We start from the raw sequence: 15,052 nt of genomic DNA on the forward strand, positions 1-15,052 counted from the left end.
ACACGGTTAGATGTGGCCCTAAGAAGGACTGTTGGTGTTCTTGAAGCCTAAAATACTCCTAACACTCTCCCTATAGCAGCTCCGGCACCAACAGCACTTTCCCTCCTCTATGTCAGAACTAATCTGTGACGAGCCGCGGGAGGGGCCGATTTTTATACTCGGGTGACACCTGATCCCGCCAGCCACTCACTGCAGGGGGGTGGTATAGGGCTTGAACGTTGCAGGGGGAAGTTGTAATGCCTTCCCTGTCTTTCTATTGGCCAGAAAAGCGCGCTAACGTCTCAGAGATGAAAGTGAAAGTAACTTGAACATCGCGTGGTACTCGTTACGAGTAACGAGCATCTCGAACACGCTAATACTCGAACGAGTATCAAGCTCGGCCGAGTACGTTCGCTCATCTCTAGTTAGAAGATGTTTCAGTTCAGACCTGTACAGTAATGTTGGATCTGATTTCAACCTAGCATTTGTATCCCTGCCATTCAGGATGTGTTCACACATCTCAACATATTGCGTGGTGTCCACAATCACTATGTTACCCCCTTTGTCAGAGGGTTTCATAATTATTTTATTATTAGTTTCCAGGGATTTGAGAGCAGGGCTTTGAATTTTAGCTGATGGCAAGGGCTGCTGTGGGGTTGGTTACAATTTAACCTTTGTGGACCCTTGATACCACATTTAAAAAAGAAAATTGCCATAGAACCGTGTCTTTGTTTGTACTCAGTCTGTATATATTTTCTTTAATAACAGCTGAGTGCATGGTCAATTGTTTCATTAGCTCCTTTACAGAGTCGGAATTTTGCATCTAGTATAGATTTTTCCAACCTGGCTTTTATCACATTAGTCCTGATCACTTGTTCTTGTGCTAAAATCAGTACTTCTGTTTATTTCTTTTTTTTAAGTTCCTGATGTTGATCATAGCCATATATTTTCTTTATTCATTATTATTTTCAGACACAATATTATCCTAAAACTTTCATTTTGTAATCAGTTTTAGAAATGCAGCTTTCACATCATTGTTTCTCAGTGTGTAAATCATGGGATTTAACATCGGTGTGACAATTCCATAAAATACAGCAATCACTTTATCAGTGCCAGGTAGAGAACTCGATCTAGGTTTCATATAGGAAGCCATTGCTGATCCATAAAAGATTACCACAACTATCATATGAGAGCTACATGTGGAAAAAGCCTTCCTCTGCCCGGATGATGATGCAATTTTTAAGATATTTTGAATGATATTAACATAAGATATTACAATAAAGGTTACAGGAATCAGGAGAATAATTATGCCAATAATATAAATGATTAATTCCACAAGGATAATGTTCTCACACCCCAGTGACAATACTTCTGTTACTTCACATACAAAGTGATTTATTACGTTGTGTCCGCATAGGTCAACATTAAGTGTGAGAGTTACAACGGAAGCAGACATAAAGAATCCACACATCCATATGCCAACTGCCAGTCTAATACAGACCATCTTACTAATAATAGTGGTGTAATGGAGTGGATAACATATAGCCACATAACGATCATAGGCCATAACAGCAAGCAGAACACATTCACTTTGACCCAAAGAAAGGGAAATGCACATTTGTGCTGCACATTCACCATAAGAGATGACTTTATTTACTGACAATAAATCCTTCAACATTCTTGGAAGAATTGAAGTAGAATAACACAGATCCAGAAAGGACAGGTTCCAAAGAAAGAAATACATAGGAGTGTGAAGGTTGGCATCTGTCACAACTAGAACAATGATGAGAAAGTTTCCAATAAAAATCACTATATACATTGATGTAAAGACAATGAAAAGCCCAACTTGTGTCTTTGGGTCACTGGAAAGTCCAAGAAGAACAAATTCTCTGAGTAAGGTCTCATTTTGCAAATGCATTCTGAAAAGAAGAAATTGGTAACCTATTTGAATAATGTGGATTTGTTGGGAATTATTATTTATGAACATTCAGATTGGATATTTTTTATTGAACCCATAACTCATTCTTTGTGTACATTTTATTAAACAACATATGTATGTTTTAACTCTTTTTCAGGATTTTTTGAAATTTTGCACCTCTGGAAACTTAGTTTTCCATCTTTTGACATGTAGAAATAAAACCTAAATTGCAAAAAAATATATAATTATGTGAAACCCCCACACCCATACAGCTGCTCTCAAAAGTTATTTAACCTCCCTTTGTAAACTACAAACATTCAATTGTTTGCAAAAAAAAAATATATAAATTAAATAGCTCAACACAACTATTAGGCCTCCTTCCCACGAACGGATTTACGCCGCGTAACTCGCGGCGAAAATCCGCTGCGTTGCCCGCTGCTATTAGGTTCTATTGAACCTAATAGCACAATGCTCACGATACGGAATTCCACCGCGGAATTCCGCACCATGAAATCTCCTGTCCTCACCCATGGCATGCTCTATTTGCCACGGGTGTACGCGCTGACGGCTTCCATTGCAGTCAATGGAAGCCGTCCGTTCACGCTATCTCCCGCTGTAACACAGCAGAAGATAGCGTGAAAACGCTTTCCCGCCTACCGCCGCGTCATATGATGCGGCCGACGCGTCACGTGACACGGCCGACACGTCACGTGACACGGCCGGCCACGTCATGTGACGCGGTGGGCGTGTCACATGACGCGGCGGGCGGGGAAGCGTCTTCACGCTATCTTCCGCTGGTAAGTATGGGGTCTCTGGGGGGCGCCGTGACGGGCTTCGCCGCGGAATATTCCGCGGCGGAGCCCGTCACGCTCGTGTGGAGCCGGCCTTACACTAGCGGTTTCTCCAAAGCTTTAAAGGTCACTTTAACAAGTTCTGCAGTCCCAGAATTATTCAACGGCCTGAATAGAATCCCTCATAAAATCCTACATTTGCAAATTAAGTGTTTTCTCAAGCACACTTGACACAACTAATCAAAGGCTTCATTAGATGTGCTTAAGCTAAAACATGTCAAATATCTGAACTGGCAATGACTCTGTTGATTGCACTTTAAAACATGGCATAATCAGTAGAGAAGTCCACAAACTAAAGACAAGAGATCATTGGCTTGCACAAACAAGGAAAAGGATGCAAAGAGATAGCAAAGGTCATGAATGTTCTTAGAGATACAGCTGAAAGCAGTTCACAAGTTCAATGTTAAAGGAACACTGAATATACTACCTGGACATGGCAGATAGAGGAATCCATCACTGGTTGTCGCTAGATTACTGGGGAGGCAGTTGGTCAAAAACACTCAAATGACTCCAAAAGACCCACAGCAAGATTTGGTGCAAAGTGGCACTGGGTCTTTCCTTTGCACAGTGAGGCAAGTACTAAATATCAAGGTCTTCTTGAACAAAATCTAAGATTTCCACCTCTACTGATTCAATAGTACAAGAAAAATCACCTTTGATATGCTCAAAACTATAGGAATAAGCCACAGAGGTTTGGGGATTTTTTTCTCTGGAGTGATTAAACAAAACTGGAACTTTTAGGGGAAATGAATCAGCTGTACACTACCCTTCTTAAGTTTTAGATCAGCTCAATTTTTCAATTTTTTTATTGATATTTACACAGTTTCAAATACACTTTGTAAAAAGCTGAAAACAATTAAATAAGTTAAGATGAATAAAAATAATGGATAAACTTTGTTTCATCAAATTAAATCTAGATTTCATACTCTTCAAAGTGGCCCCCTCTAGCTGATATAACAGCTTTACACAATCCAGGCATTATTTCTTTCGTTCAGAGATCTCTACCAAGGATTGTTACAGAAGGTCCTACAAATGTGCTGCACTTCAAGGTTACTTTTTTTTTCTTGCTTTTGTTCAGTTCGTCCCAAACAAGATCAATGGGGTTTAAGTCTAAAGACTGTGCAGGCCATACCATTCCTTGAAACATACCAGCTTTAACTTGTCTTAAGTGTTTATGTTACAAACCTAGAAGTATGTTTTGGATCATTGTCTTGCTGTAACAAGAATCCCTGATCAACCAGGTGTACACCAGTGGGTATTACATGGCATTTCAAAATGCTGTGTTAGCCCTTTTTTGTCAAGCATGCTAGTTACCCTGTGCAAGTTGCAAATTCTAGAGACCCAGAACATCAAATTTCCTTTTCCAAGTTTGACCTACTTGACAGCATACAAAAACCATGCACAGTAACATAGTAACATAGTATGTAAGGCTGAATGAAGACAATGTCCATCTAGTCCAGCCTGGCTATCCTCCCGTGTTGATCCAGAGTAAGGCAAAAAACCCCAAGGCCAGAAGCCAATGAGACCTTTTGGGGAAAAAATTCCTTCCCGACTCCCTAATGGCAATCAGACTGTTCCCTGGATCAACCCCTAATAGTTCCTACTTTCCTATATACCCGGATTGACAATTAACCTAAGATTTATATCCTATAATGTCCTTCTTTTCCAGAAAGACATCAAGTCCCCTTTTAAACTCCTCTATGGATTTTGCCATCACCACTTCCTCGGGCAGAGAGTTCCACAGTCTAACTGCTCTTACAGTAAAGAATCCCCTTCTATGTTGGTGATGTAACCTACTTTCCTCTAATCGTAGCGGGTGTCCTCTTGTTACCGTCGTGGTCCTGGGTGTAAACAGATCTTAGGAGAGATCCTTGTATTGTCCCCTCATGTACTTATACATGGTTATTTGGTCGTCTCTTAACCTTCTTTTTTCTAGAGTAAATAGTCCCAATTTGGATAGCCTCTCTGGGTATTACAGTCCCGTCATTCCTTGTATTAGTTTAGTTGCCCTTCTTTGAATTCCCTCAAGCACTGTGACATCTTTCCTGAGCATCGGTGACCAGAACTGTACACAATATTCCATGTGAGGCCTGACAAGTGCCTTATATAATGGAAGGATAATGTTCTCATCCTTCGCCCCTATACCTCTTTTAATGCACCCCAAGACTTTATTTGCCTTTGCAGCAGCTGATGGACCAAAAATGTCAAACTTTGTTTTATCAGTCTATAAGACTTTCTTCCACTCTTCATTAGTCCACTGGAGGTGCTTCTTGGTCCAGGCAAGTCTTTTGATTCTTATTTTGCAATCTTAGTAGTGGATTTGTTACCAATATTCTACCTGCCAAACCTGCAACTAGGAGTATTTTCTTCACAGTTGAAATGGAAATGTGTTTTTTTTTCTGCATTAAACTGTTTTTGAACATTTTGTGTTGTGAGGCACTGATTATGCAAACTGTTCACTCTCAGAAACTTATCATCTGATTTTGTAGTGGCCTTTAGTCTGACAGACCTTTTCCTCTCAAAGGTTCCTCTAGTTTCCAAGTGCCTTTTATAGTATAAGTCACTGTATTGACTGATACCTTGACTTTCCTGGCAATTACTCTGTAGGAAACACCTTCCGTGGGTGCAGAAAGTCTCCAGACTCTTTCACTTTTTTATGCTGTGACCTACTGCAAATAAAAAAAATCCAGTTCTCCCCATTCTTCTGCTCTCAATACCCCATAATGACAAAATGAAAACAGAATGTTAAAAATTTTGTAAATAAAAAAATATGAAAAACTAACATTTTGCATTAACATGTGTTTATACCTTTGGTATGACACCTGACATGAAATTTTGCTCTGGGGGCATCCTACATCTTTGACATGTTTCTACACCTTGATTGGAGTTACCTGTGGTAAATTCAGTTGACTGGACATAAGTTTGATGAGGAAAGACCTCCCTGTAGAGCTCAGAGACATGATTGTGTGAAGGCACATATCTGAAGAAGGCTACAAAAAATTCTTCTGCACTGAAATTTCCAATAACAAAGTGGTCTCCAAAAGTTTTACATGGAAGTAATCTGGAGTAACCAGGACTTTTCCTACAGCTAATCGACCCAGCAAACTAAGTCATTGGGGAAGAACAGTCAGAGAGATGACCAAGAACCCAATCCTCACTGAGGCTAACTCCAAACTTTCTGTGTGCAGTTGGGAGAAAATTCCAGGTCAGCCATCATGGCAGCACTCCACCAATCTGAACTTCATGGCAGAGTGGCTAAAAAGAAACCTTTCCTCAGTAAAAGACGCATGAAAGCGCACATGGAGTTTGCTATTAATCCCCCTAAGGACTCTGAGACTGGGGTAAACAAGATTTTCCAATCTAAGAAAATCAAGATTGAACTTTTTGGCCTCATTTATAAGTGTTATGTCTGAAAACCAAGCACTGCTCATCACACATCCAATACCATTCCTACAGTGGAGCAGGGTGGTGGCAGCATCATGCTGTGGGGCAAGAGGATTGGTCAGGACTGATGGAAATTTGAATGTAGTAAAGTACAGAGATCCTATTGATGTAACTGATTCAGAGTGCAAGGCAACTCAGACTGGGCAGTAGGTTCCCCTTACAAGACAATGATTTCAGCACACAGCCAAGACAACACAGAAGTGACTTAGGGACAACTCTGAATGTCCTTGAGTGACTCAGCCAGAGCCCTGAACCCAATTGATCGTCTCTGTAGAAAACTGAAAATGGCTGTACACAAATGGCCCTATCTAACTTGACAGAGCTTGAGCAGATCTGTGTGAGAGAACAACAGAAATGCCCCAAATTCTGATGTGCAAACTTTGTGACATCATACCCAGGAAGATTGGAGGTTGTAATCACTGCCAATAGTGCTACAACAGAATGCTGAGTACAGGCTATGAGTACATATGTCAAATCAATATGTTAATATGTGTGCACTTGCACTGTGTTTGTCTGTGTGTACCTACGATGTGTGTGTGTGCGTACCTGTGCTGTGTGTACCTCTGCTGTATGTGTTTGTGTCTAACTGTGCTATGTGTGTACCTGCACTGTGTGTCTGTATGTACCTGTGCTGTGTGTGTGTTTGTGTGTACCTGTGCTGTTTGTGTCTGTGTGTACCTGCACTGTGTGTGTCTGTGTGTACCTGCGCTGTGTGTGTACCTACACTGTGTGTGTGCATCTGCACTGTTTGTGTCTGTGTGTGTACCTGCGCTGTGTGTGTGTACCTACACTGTGTGTGTGCATCTGCACTGTTTGTGTCTGTGTGTGTACTTGCACTGTGTGTCTGTGTGTACCTGCACTGTGTGTACATGCGCTATGTGTGTGTACCTGCACACTGTGTGTTTCTGTGTGTACCTGCACTGTGCGTGTCTGTGTGTACTTGCGCTGTGTGTACCTGCACTGTGTGTGTCTGTCTGTGTGTACCTGCGCTGTGTGTCAGTGTATGTGCTCACCTCATGGGCGTCTGCCAGACTTTTTGGATCCACTGTACACTTCTAAGGGTTATAATTTTCTGTCTTCTTTGGTTAATTGCTTTTTTGCCATTATGATAGCAATGTGTTCTGTCCTGAAGAGCAAAACTGTCCAAATCCTGCTCTAGAGGGTGTTGTAACGCAGTCTTTTTCCCACACTGGTTTTATAAAATCAGAACATTAGAAAGTAATCGGCAAAGTTAGGAGACCTATAGGAATAGATGCATCCAATTCCACACCATGATTTACTTTTAGTGCTGCAGAACAGCTGTCTTTGTTGTGTTCCCTGAAAAAAATAATTTGCTTAAAATCTGAAATTCACACTGTTGTTGCATTTGAGGTTAAAACGTCACAATTAGAGATGAGCGAGCGTACTTGCTAAGGCAAACTACTCGAGCGAGTAGTGCCTTATGCGAGTACCTGTCCGCTCGTCTCTAAAGATTCGGGTGCCGGAGTGGGGGCATGGAGCGGCAGAGGACAGCGGGGAGGAATGGGGGGGGGAGATCTCTCTCTCACTCACCCCCCCCCCCTGCTTCTTCTTGCTCACTCCCGCAACTCAGTGCTCTCCCCCACCGGCACCCGAATCTTTAGAGACGAGCGGGCAGGTACTCGCATAAGGCACTGCTCGCTCGAGTAGTTTGCCTTAGCGAGTACGCTCGCTCATCTCTAGTCACAATATTTTTCTGTTTTTAACTTACTTTTGAGCCTTTGGAAAATTTTGAGTTGTTCTATAATGTATGTCTGGAAGAGGATGAATTAAACAAATGCTGAAAACAACCCCCTGCCTACAGTCAAGTATGGCTCTCTGACTCTCTTGGGCTGGAAACCTGCAACATGTGAAGGGCAAGATGAATTCAGTCAAGTATCAGAAAATCCTGTGAAAAAACAACATGCCTTTTCTGAGCAAACTGAAGCTTGGGCATCAAGGTCCAGTGCGGGTCTTGTTCTTCCGATTGCAACCAGTGTGTGCAGGTAGCATGGTTAGGTGAAGCCAGAGATTGCTACTCAGGAACAGCAATAGTAGTATAATAGAGCAAGTTGCAGAACTTAATTAAAGGCTGAGGGCACCATAATCCCAACAGGAAGAAAGTACAAGCCCCGCTCTGGAAAACAGGAACTGGATTTACAGGAGCAAGGAACAAGAACAAGGTTCAGCAGTGGGGCTATCTCAGGAGCTGAATAGCTCAGTAAGAAGAGCTGCCACCTGGAATACAGGAGCTCCTAGGTTTGAGTCTGGATAGAACTTTCCAAAAGGACAATGATCACAAACACATCTCAAAGTCCACCAAGGCTTGGTTTCAGAATTCTTCTTGAGTGGACGTCATCATCCCATGACTTGAACCCCATAGAAAGTCTTTGGTGGGATATGAAGAATGTAATTGCAGACAATATTAATAAGCTTGAGACTACTTTACAGCTGCTAACTGGCTCAGTAAATCATAGTATCAAAAGGTTTTCTGATAAGTATTACTGACTTTCATCGTGAAGGGAGTGAGTAATTCTGAGAGTAAAGGTGGCATGTGGTGAATTTTGAAAAAAACGCTTGCTATATTAGTTGTGTTAAGCTATTTATATTCCTGTTTGTTTTTTTGCATACAGCTAAAAGTTTGTAAGTTTGGCAGATAAATGTAATTTACAGTGAGGTGTGAATTATATTGATTGTATCTGTATATTTTCTGAAAGAAAGCACCTGGTAAATTGCCTAAATGGCACTCAGCACCATTGAAACAGGAACCTTAATGCATTGTGTCCAAGTGTATTTTTTTTTATAAGAAATGCATAAAAATGTATATTTGGGTGTATAAGTGTGATTCAAGCAGAAAATTAGGTGCACAATATATTATAGGGACCCTGTCTCATCTGATAAGCAACATAAACTAAGACAGGATACAAGTCGTCCGAGGGTGTACTTCTTATTCATACACGACTCTCAATTTCATTATAGTTACCCCTGGAAGTCAGCAGTCAGCCTTTGAACATGTCCCTTTTCTTCAATCAGTGTGCACACAGTAAGCTATTGTTAAAAATACAACATACAGCAATACTGAAGTATTTCAATGTCTTTTACAAGCAATCAAACTTGCAAATTTAAGTCACCATTAAAAAAAGTTAAAATAAGTAAAATACTTTTTTTTTTAAATATTAAGTTTAAAAAAACTTAAATTTTTCATGTAAATGCATAAATAAAGTAAACATAATTGGTATCATTGTATGCATAAAAGTCCATACTATTAAAAGATATAATTATTTATTCCACATGGAGAACATGATAGAAGAAAAACGTCAAAGTGTGTTTCTTTGGGCGCTCCACCTCCTAAAAGAATTGAAAAGTGCAAAAACACAGCTCTCACATCGCAATCAACAGAAGAATATAGTTATGAGTGTCAGATTGTGGCGGCAGAAAGCAATGTTCTTTAATTTCTTTAAGGGCTCCTGCACACTTGTGTTTTATTGCGCGTTTTTTTCACGCAATATTGCAGCGTTTTTTTCACGCGATTGTCAATGGGACTTTCTAATGTTAAAAACGCATCACAACTTGGTGCTTTGCAATGAGGGGAAAGAGAGAAGGATAGTTTTGTGAATCCTGCATTGAGCAGGGCATTGGACCAGATGACCCTGGAGTTACCTTTAAACTCCATGATTTTATAATTCTGTGGGTAGTAGAGAGAAGCATAGAGGAGATGTGCTGCTAATTGGAATGACTATCTCATATGATCTGATTCAGTCTGCAATGTTATATGCCACAATTAGGATGTTCAAAAACAAAATTTGCTTTTTAAGAGTTTTGTTTTAAACCTTTTGAGTAGGTTTTAGTATTAATGTTTCACAGAGATTTTATTAGGCAGCTGTTGGAATTATTTTGCCTCATGGGATTACAGTTCAGTTCATATCAGCGACTGTCAGATGAAAGGGATTATTATGCAGGGTAAATTTACAGATGGGATAAAGATCCTGTACAAACTAATGTGCAGCAAAATATTTACATATTACATGTAGAGTCATCCATGTATTACATTGTCTGCCATTGCTGTGTTATCATTGTGGGGCAAACAAAAATTATGCATCAACAATTATCTTTTAGCAGCAAGAATTATCCATGAATGTTTTATCTCAACATAATCCAATTATGTAAAGTAAAAGTAATAGTAAATGAGAAAACCTACCTTCCAAGCAGACATGTGCGAACCAGAAAATAATAGAATATTTCTCACCTTTTATAGAATTACTTGTAGCTGTTACAGTATTCCCCATTTTACAGTATATACCCCCGGAGGTACAAAGTATCTTCTGTTACATCATTAGGATTAATATAATAAATCATGTTCAAATCAATGAGTCCCAAATGAATCTACAATTCTGTGCAAAATGAGGATGCTGAATCCTTTAACCCTCACAGTGTTAACAGAATGTTTACAGAAGAAGAGAGAGCTAGAGTCTTGGCCACTGCAATGCATGTAGGTGCAGGGCAGGAGTGGAACTAAAAAGCTGCCCTGACACAAAAACTCCACCAGCCCACATATAAAATCACCCGGATCATGGAAAAATAACAAATCACTATTCTCCCTATTGTGACCTTTGCTTTACTCAAGCGCACCCTTTGTCACATGCTTTAAGTGCTTTCTCCCCTTTATCATAGTCATACCTCATGACTTGAGAATTCCGTTTCTGTTACACTGTTGTACTTCTCTTATTGCTGTTTGCTTTCTTTTCTAGTTTGTTTGCTGTTCCAACTTTTTGATAGAAAACAGTTTGATTATAAGTGTAGAGGTTGTTATATAAGATGGTTTTCAGACAGTCTAATAGAAACTCTCTTCTTCAAGGATTAATTGTAGCATCATTTATAGAGATGAGCGAGCACCAAAATGCTCGGGTGCTCGTTACTCGAGACGAAATTTTCGCGATGCTCGAGGGTTCGTTTCGAGTAACAAACCCCATTGAAGTCAATGGGCGACCCAAGCATTTTTGTATATCGCCGATGCTCGCTAAGGTTTTCATTTGTGAAAATCTGGGCAATTCAAGAAAGTGATGGGAATGACACAGCAACGGATAGGGCAGGAGATGGGCTACATGTTGGGCTGCATCTCAAGTTTCCAGATCCCACTATTAAGCCACAATAGCGGCAAGAGTGGCCCCCCCCCCAACAATTTTTACTTCTCAAAAACCCTCATTAGCAAGGCATACCTTAGCTAAGCCCCACACTACCTCCAACAAAGCACAATCACTGCCTGCATGACACTCCACTGCCACTTCTCCTTGGCAACATGCTGCCCAACCCCCCCCCCTCGCACGACCCTGCGTCCGCAGCGCACACCAAAGTGTCCCTGCGCAGCCTTCAGCTGCCCTCATGCCACACACTGGCCTCATAGCCACACCACCCTCATGTCTATTTAAAAGTGTGTCTGCCATGAGGAGGAACCGCAGGCACACACTGCAGAGGGTTGGCACGGCCAGGCAGCGACCCTCTTTAAATGGGGTGGGGCGATAGCCCATAATGCTGTACAGAAGCAATGAGAAATCCAATCCTGTGCCACCTCCATCAGGAGCTGCACTTGTGGGCATAGCAATGGGGAACCCATGTGCCACACACTATTCATTCTGTCAAGGTGTCTGCATGCCCCAGTCAGACCGGGGTTTTTTATAAATAGTCACAGGCAGGTACAACTCCGCAATGGGAATTCCGTGTGCACCCACATGTTGGAGTTGGTATTCCACAATAGCTCTACGCTGCTCATAGAGCCTGGCCAACATGTGGAGCATAGAGTTCCACCGTGTGGGAACGTCGCACAGCAATCGGTGCACTGGCAGATTAAACCGATGTAGCAGGGTCCGCAGGGTGGCAGCATCCGTCTTGGAGTTGCGGAAATGTGCGCTAACCCGGCGCACCTTTCCGAGCAGGTATGACAAGTGTGGGTAGCTTTTCAGAAAGCGCTGAACCACCAAATTAAAGACATGGGCCAGGCATGGCACGTGCGTGAGGCTGCCGAGCTGCAGAGCCGCCACCAGGTTACGGCCGTTGTCACACACGACCATGCCCGGTTGGAGGCTCAGCGGCGCAAGCCAGCGGTCGGTCTGCTCTGTCAGACCCTGCAGCAGTTCGTGGGCCGTGGGCCTCTTCTCTCCTAAGCTGAGTAGTTTCAGCACGGCCTGCTGACGCTTGCCCACTGCTGTGCTGCCGTGCCGCGCGACACCGACTGCTGGCGACGTGCTGCTGCTGACATATCTTGATTGCGAGACAGAGGTTGCGTAGGAGGAGGAGGAGGAGGGTGGTTTAGTGGAGGAAGCATACACCGCCGCAGATACCACCACCGAGCTGGGGCCCGCAATTCTGGGGGTGGGTAGGACGTGAGCGGTCCCAGGCTCTGACTCTGTCCCAGCCTCCACTAAATTCACCCAATGTGCCGTCAGGGAGATATAGTGGCCCTGCCCGCCTGTGCTTGTCCACGTGTCTGTTGTTAAGTCGACCTTGGCAGTGACCGCGTTGGTGAGGGCACGTACAATGTTGCGGGAGACGTGGTCGTGCAGGGCTGGGACGGCACATCGGGAAAAGTAGTGGCAACTGGGAACCGAGTAGCGCGGGGCCGCCGCCGCCATCATGCTTTTGAAAGCCTCCGTTTCCACAAGCCTATACAGCAGCATCTCCAGGCTGATCAATTTGGCAATGTGCACGTTTAACGCTTGAGCGTGCGGGTGTGTGGCGGCGTACTTGCGCTTGCGCTCAAACAGTGGTGCTAGCGACGTCTGGATGCTGCGCTGAGAGACATTGCTGGATGAGGCCGAGGACAGCGGAGGTGAGGGTGTGGGTGCAGGCCAGGAGACGGTAGTGCCTGTGTCCTCAGAGGGGGGTTGGATCTCAGTGGCAGGTTGGGGCACAGGGGGAGAGGCAGTGGTGCAAACCGGAGGCGGTGAATGGCCTTCGTCCCACCTTGTGGGATGCTTGGCCATCATATGCCTGCGCATGCTGGTGGTGGTGGCTCCCCAGCTGATCTTGGCGCGACAAAGGTTGCACACCACTGTTCATCGGTCGTCAGGCGTCTCTGTGAAAAACTGCCACACCGTAGAGCACCTTGACCTCTGCAGGGTGGCATGGCGCAAGGGGGCGCTTTGGGAAACAGTTGGTGGATTATTCGGTCTGGCCCTGCCTCTACCCCTGGCCACCGCACTGGCTCGGCCTGTGCCCACACCCTGACTTGGGCCTCTGCGTCCTCGCCCGCATCCACGTCCTCTAGGCCTACCCCTACCCCTCAGCATGGTGTATTACCAGTAGTGCAGAAACAGAACGCTGTAATTAAATGTGCCGCTTATTGGCCTGTGGTTGGAGGCTGACTTCGCTTACAGAACGCCAGGAAATAATTTTGCGCAAGCCTGCTTTAGCACTTAGCTGGCTGCGTATGAATTAGGAGGACAACTACACCCAGCACAGACCCAGAACACTGAGGACAGTCACAGGCAGCCCAAATAGATTTTTTTCCCCAAATGTTTTTGCAAAGGCCCACTGCCTATATTCAATAAATATGTCTTCTGTCCCTGCGTCACCACTACTGGCCCTGGAGTATGTAAAATAACTGCAGACTGTTGCACTGTGGACTGGAATGTGATGTAACAGCCAACACAGCCAGGAAATAATTTTGCGCAAGCCTGCTGTAACACTTAGCTGGCTGCGTATAAATTAGGAGGACAACTACACCCAGCACAGACCCAGAACACTGAGGACAGTCACAGGCAGCCCAAATAGATTTTTTTCCTCAAATGTTTTTGCAAAGGCCCACTGCCTATATTCAATAAATATATGTCTTCTGTCCCTGCCTCACAATATATGTCTTCTGTTTCTGCCTCACCACCACTACTGGCCCTGGAGTATGTATAATTACTGCAGGGCACAATGCTCTGCACGGCCGATATACAAAGAAAAAAAAAGTGCAACACTGCAAAAAGCAGCCTCCACACTACTGCACACGGTTAGATGTGGCCCTAAGAAGGACTGTTGGGGTTCTTGAAGACTAAAATACTCCTAACACTCTCCCTATAGCAGCTCCGGCACCAACAGCACTTTCCCTCCTCTATGTCAGAACAAATCTGTGGCGAGCCGCGGGAGGGGCCGATTTTTATACTCGGGTGACACCTGATCTCGCCAGCCACTCACTGCAGGAGGGTGGTATAGGGCTTGAACGTCGCAGGGGGAAGTTGTAATGCCTTCCCTGTCTTTCTATTGGCCAGAAAAGTGCGCTAACGTCTCAGAGATGAAAGTGAAAGTAACTTGAACATCGCGTGGTACTCGTTACGAGTAACGAGCATCTCGAACACTCTAATACTCGAACGAGTATCAAGCTCGGCCGAGTACGTTCGCTCATCTCTAGTTAGAAGATGTTTCAGTTCAGACCTGTACAGTAATGTTGGATCTGATTTCAACCTAGGATTTGTATCCCTGTCATTCAGGATGTGTTCACACATCTCAACATATTGCGTGGTGTCCACAATCACTATGTTACCCCCTTTGTCAGAGGGTTTCATAATTATTTTATTATTAGTTTCCAGGGATTTGAGAGCAGGGCTTTGAATTTTAGCTGATGGCTAGGGCTGCTGTGGGATTGGTTACAATTTAACCTTTGTGGACCCTTGATACCACATTTAAAAAAGAAAATTGCCATAGAACCGTGTCTTTGTTTGTACTCAGTCTATATATATTTTCTTTAATAACAGCTGAGTGCATGGTCAATTGTTTCATTAGCTCCTTTACAGAGTCAGAATTTTGCATCTAGTATAGATTTTTCCAACCTGGCTTTTATCACATTAGTCCTGATCACTTGTTCTTGTGCTAAAATCAGTACTTC

The 15,052-nt window shown here is 43.4% G+C and overlaps 1 protein-coding gene across 1 annotated transcript; it reads right to left on the bottom strand.

Moving 5' to 3' along the window:
- Positions 1–973: 973 nt before the first annotated feature.
- On the bottom strand, positions 974–1,897 carry LOC136577716 (olfactory receptor 2B2-like). Its single transcript, XM_066577634.1, has one exon. The coding sequence runs from the start codon at positions 1,895–1,897 to the stop codon at positions 974–976; it is 924 nt and encodes a 307-aa protein (XP_066433731.1).
- Positions 1,898–15,052: the final 13,155 nt, after the last annotated feature.

This window comes from Eleutherodactylus coqui, chromosome 8 (genome assembly GCF_035609145.1).
Source record: "Eleutherodactylus coqui strain aEleCoq1 chromosome 8, aEleCoq1.hap1, whole genome shotgun sequence".
NCBI classification, from domain to species: Eukaryota; Metazoa; Chordata; class Amphibia; order Anura; family Eleutherodactylidae; genus Eleutherodactylus; species Eleutherodactylus coqui.